The sequence below is a fragment of the Hypomesus nipponensis genome, chromosome 13, assembly GCF_054491055.1.
Source record: "Hypomesus nipponensis isolate SF chromosome 13, ASM5449105v1, whole genome shotgun sequence".
NCBI lineage: Eukaryota > Metazoa > Chordata > Actinopteri > Osmeriformes > Osmeridae > Hypomesus > Hypomesus nipponensis.
In genome coordinates this window covers 1,449,991-1,455,000 of record NC_140373.1, presented here as the reverse complement: position 1 = coordinate 1,455,000, position 5,010 = coordinate 1,449,991, and the positions used below count along the sequence as shown (strand labels likewise).

The 5,010-nt window shown below is 49.2% G+C and overlaps 1 protein-coding gene across 1 annotated transcript; it reads left to right on the top strand.

Annotated features, from left to right (window-relative positions):
• The first annotated feature begins 864 nt into the window (after window positions 1–864).
• Window positions 865–4,728, top strand: uts2r1 (urotensin 2 receptor 1). The gene is made up of 3 exons (XM_084669648.1): window positions 865–1,427; window positions 3,449–4,161; window positions 4,354–4,728. The coding sequence occupies exons 2-3, from the start codon at window positions 3,451–3,453 to the stop codon at window positions 4,726–4,728; spliced, it is 1,086 nt and encodes a 361-aa protein (XP_084525774.1). The 5' UTR covers window positions 865–1,427; window positions 3,449–3,450.
• The last annotated feature ends 282 nt before the right edge of the window (window positions 4,729–5,010 follow it).

The following is a 5,010-nucleotide window of genomic DNA, read 5'->3' as shown; positions in this document are numbered from 1 at the left end:
CCTCTTCTTATTGCTAGTATTGTTGTCATGATAATGTTATTGTCGCTTTGGAAATATTTGCAAATGTATTTTGTGCCAACAAAGCCTTCTCTCCTCGCCTTCTGCTGCTTGGGTGTGTTGGAGGTGTGTGTTGAGGCTGGGGGGTCGTGTGTGTGGAGAGAGGAGACGTTTCTTTACGTGTTTCAATCCAACTCCTTTGTGTATCTCTTTGCACACCTCCTGTTGCACAGAAATAGCTGTCTGTGTGAGAGAGAGAGAGAGAGAGAGAGAGAGAGAGAGAGAGACAGAGAGAGAGAGAGAGAGAGAGAGAGAGAGAGAGAGAGAGAGAGAGAGAGAGAGCGAAGGGTAGTGAAAAAGAGAGAGGTGGAAGGAGGGAGAGAGAGAAGGACAGAGAGCGAAGGAGAGTGAAAGAGAGAGGTGGAAGGAGGGAGAGAGAGAAGGACAGAGAGCGTAAGGGAGGGAGAATGAGAAAGGGGAAAGAGAGTAAGTGAGAGAGGAGAGAAATGGACAGAGAGTGAGCGAGGACGAGAGATATAGGGAGAGAGCAAGAGACCATGACACATTTCCTGCATACCTCTTCATAACCATGCCCTTCCCTTCCACCCTCCTCTGACTCTCCCTTTCTCGCTCTCTCTCTCTCTCTCTCTCTCTCTCTCTCTCTTTCTCTCTCTCTCTCTCTCTCTCTCTCTCTCTCTCTCTCCCCGTCCCTCTCTCTTCTCTCTGGTGTGAGAGTGCCACTATCTCTCTCTCTTCTCCTCTCTCCCGCCCTCTCTCACACGCACGCGCGCTCTCTTGCTGGCACACTCTCTCTCTTCTCTCTCTCTCTCTCTCTCTCTCACACACACACACGCACACACACTCTCTCGCAGACACGCTCTCTCTCTCTCCCTCTCTCTCTCTCTGTCTCTCTCTCTGTCTCTCTCTCTCTCTCTGTCTCTCTCTCTGTCAGTAAAAAGGGATTCTCCGTAACTAGCAGTAGCTCAACGTGTTCCTCACCTCAGTCACTTGCCTCTGTAGGAAACGATTCATTTCATTATTTCAGTAATGGTGGTGGCTGAAACTGGATATCTCCGAGCTCCTGTCTCAGAGAGTGACTCCTCGCTCTGCTAGGATGGTGTGACAGACAGACAGACGTTCACAACTTTTAAATTATCATTAAATCATCTCTCTTTTTTAAAAAAAACCTCAAGACATCTGTACATAAGGATTGGACACCACTTCAAGATCATGAGGAATGCATCGCTGTGAAATTGTTACATTCTTCTTTCTCCCTGGCTGGTGTCCAAATGTAGAGTTGGAGCAGACGAAGGGAGCTGTTGTGAAACGGTGATGTGTAAAGTTTGGAGGGGCAGAGAGAGGCAGGAGGATCTGTCTGAACCTGGGTCCTAAGCTGCTGCCTTCAGAGACACAGTCCTTCTGCAGACAAGGTAAAACTGCACGCTGCGTCTGCATTCAGTCACGTTTTTGCTCCCATACTGCTCACCGACACACACCGACACACACACACACAGTAGGCACGCACACATGTTCTTAACTGTTGCTCATACTTGATGTGCAGTCCAAACTCAGGAATTCTTCATTAACTAGTGGACAAGGAGAACAGAGTCAGATGTGTGTGTGTGTGTGTGGGCTCTGACCCTGGTCACACACAGACACATGCAGGAGAGGAATCAGTGTTGTGGTGTGTTCTGACAGTTCTGGATCAGCCTCCTAATCCACAGAGAAATCGCCTCTCCTTCCTAAATGATGTCATGTAGGAACATTTTGTTTGAGTGTTTGTTTACGAGTGTGTGTGTGTATGTTGGTCTATGAGTGTGTGTGTGTTTGTGTGTGTGTGTGTTTGTCCAGAAACGTCTTTGTCTTGTTTGTTGTTTCCCGTTGATGAATATCGATGGAGGTTGTGACCATGCAGGGTTCTGAGAGAGAGGCTTGCGTCACCCGCTGACTGTGTCGTCAGAACAGGGGTATTTAGACAGCTTTTCAGAAGCCTGCCAGGGGAGTTGATTTCAGCATGGAGGGGGGGGGGGGTATATGGAAATGGGCAAAGCATTAAAAACATGTAATCACCCTTTAATCCAGAGGCAATCATACAAAGCAAATTTGCCTACTTGGTATGGATTTGCTGTGACACTAAGTCACTGACAGGAATTACTGGGAATGTAATATATCAGTAAATGATCATCAGTAAGAGCAGAACCGCGCGGTGTTAATGAGGCATTGAGCAGTGTGGTATTATAACGTCCAGCCCTTGTCTGCATTCAGTCACGTTCATCAACATTAGTCTATCTAAACGCAATCCAGAGCACTGCAAACACCTAATCATAACTTCTTGAATGATTGTTTCTCATCTTTCTTCATAACCTTCAGCGCTTCTCAAAGCACTGCTCAGTAACAGTTCTAATCAATCATTCATCAAAAGCACATTACCAGGCTCTTCTCACAAGAGGTTTATCTAAATCCTGTTAGTGGGCGGCTCACTGTCCGTCAGCTGGACAGCTGGAGACACATCGGTGTGCAGAACACCGTCGCAGCCTCGATCTCATCACTCCAGCCTCCTGTCCACCCAGATGTCAGGGACACACAGAGGGGCTGAATGACAGGAGTTACTCTGAATGAAGCAGACCTGGGTACTCTGTGAACTTTCATAAAAGGAGATATCAGTATTCCGGTTCTCATTCCCCTGTTCTCTGAAATAAGGTTTGATTAAACTTTGTCTGGTCAGGCCCCATCTTCAGAAGATCAAACTGATAAACTAAACTTAAAACCCCAAATTACTAAATGAAATGAGAAAAAAAAGGTTTTAATGAAAAGATGTACTATGAAATTAAATCCAGCCAGGTTCCTGTGTGTCTGGCTTGCGATTGATCTCGGCTTAGTATCCCCCAGACAAAAACACTTTCACAAGAGTGAGCTTGAAGTCTTGAAGTCCATCTCCTGTTCACTCTGCTGCTCCCTATCTAATAGTTTCTTGTCCATTTTAGTTTCTCTTTCTTAATTTTCCCTAAATTTTCTCTCTCTCTCTCTCTCTCTCTCTCTCACTCTCTCCCCCCGTCCCTCTCTCTTCTCTCTGGTGTGAGAGTGCCACTATCTCTCTCTCTTCTCCTCTCTCACACGCACACACGCTCTCTCGCTAGCATACTCTCTCTCTTTCTCTCTCTCTCACACGCACACACCCTCTCTCTCTCTCTCTCTCTCTCTCTCTCTCTCTCTCTCTCTCTCTCTCTCTCTCTCTCTCTCTCTCTCTCTCTCTCTCTCTCTCTCACCTTCGCACTGGTTCACCCTATCTCTCTCTTTTTCTCTTCCTTTCTTTTTTAATTTCCTTCTCTCATCTCTCTTTCTCTCTCATAATCTCCCTCCCTCTCTACTTGGTCTTTCAATCGTCCTCTTGTTTCCATTGGCTTCTCACCTTTTCTTGATTTCTCTCTATCTCGTTCCTCTCCCCCACCAGGCATGACTACTGTATCCATGGAACCTCTGTTGGCCCTGGCGGAGCGCGCCCCCAATGCCACGGCCCCGCCCCCCTCACTGGAGGACACGGCTGCCACCTTCAGCATCGGCATCATCCTCTCCCTCATGTGTCTGGTGGGCGTGTCCGGAAACATCTACACCCTGGTGGTCATGTGCCAGTCCATGAGGTCCGCAGCCTCCATGTACATCTACATCATCAACCTGGCCCTGGCCGACCTCCTCTACCTCCTCACCATCCCCTTTGTGGTCTGCACACACTTCCTGAAGGTGTGGTACTTCGGAGATGTGGGCTGCCAGATCCTGTTTGGTATGGACTTCTTGACCATGCATGCCAGCATCTTCACCCTCACCATCATGAGCACCGAGCGCTACTTCGCCGTGCTCAAGCCCCTGGATACGGTGAAGCGCTCCAAGAGCTACCGCAAGGCCATCGCTCTGCTGGTGTGGGTGGCCTCTCTGGTCCTGACCTTACCTATGATACTCAGTATCCAGCTGAAGGCCATCGGAAGCAAAGTGATGTGTCAGCCCAACCTGTCCCCTCTCTCCTACAAGATCTACATCTCCTGTCTGTTCTGCACCAGCATAGTGGCCCCGGGCATGATCATTGGTTACCTCTACATACGGCTGGCGCGTACCTATTGGCTGTCGCAGACTGAGACCTTCAAGCAGACCAAGAAACTGCCCAATCAGAAGGTGAGTCGAGTTGTGTGATCTACTGAATCAGCCAAAATCTTTCTTTTCCTCTGTTCTTCAGAAACAATGTCTTTACCTGTTGAAAATAAACAATCCTCAAATTTCAACTTTGAACGTCCCACACCAGACATGTGTCTCCCTGCTCTCCTCCTCCTCCTCCCCATCCTCCCTCCTTCTCCTCGGTTCCTCCAGGTCCTTTACCTGATCTTCACCATCGTCCTCCTGTTCTGGGCCTGTTTCCTTCCCTTCTGGATCTGGCAGCTCCTCCAGCCTTCCCTGGACATCTCCACCAAGGTCCGCCGCAACATCAACTACCTGACCACCTGCCTCACCTACAGCAACAGCTGCATCAACCCCTTTCTGTACACGCTCCTCACCAAGAACTACAAGGAGTACCTGCGGCGAAGGCAGCGCACCTGGACGGCAGGAAGCTACTTCAACCGGCGGAACCGTTTCCAGCGCTCGCCGCGGCGCTCGCTGTCCTCCAGCAGCCAGCAGTGCACGGAGAGCTTCGTGCTGGTTCTCACACAGACGCCGTCGCCACGGCCACCGAACGCCGCCCAGTGAGGTAGGACACGGACTTCCTGTCCCTGAAGGTGTGAGGAGGGCTGCTGCTGCTGCTGCGGCTGCTGCTGTTTGAAGAGAGGATGTTGTGTTGGGTTGGTTGGTTGCATGTCCGTTTGGTTAATTGGTTGGATGTCTGGTTGGTTGGTTAATTGGTTGATTGGTTGGCTGGTTGGATGACTGGTTGGCTAATTGGTTGGCTGTGTTGTGGTGGTTGGTTGAATCATTGGTTGGATGGTTGACTTGATTAATTGATTGGTTGGTGGTTGTTCAGATCTTTTGAGC

Excerpts from the sequence above, each read along its gene's own strand:
- uts2r1 (XM_084669648.1), top strand. The coding sequence starts at position 3,451 with ATGACTACTGTATCCATGGAACCTCTGTTGGCCCTGGCGGAGCGCGCC. Across the intron at positions 4,162-4,353 it reads AGAAACTGCCCAATCAGAAG|GTCCTTTACCTGATCTTCAC; the intron begins GTGAGTCGAGTT and ends CGGTTCCTCCAG.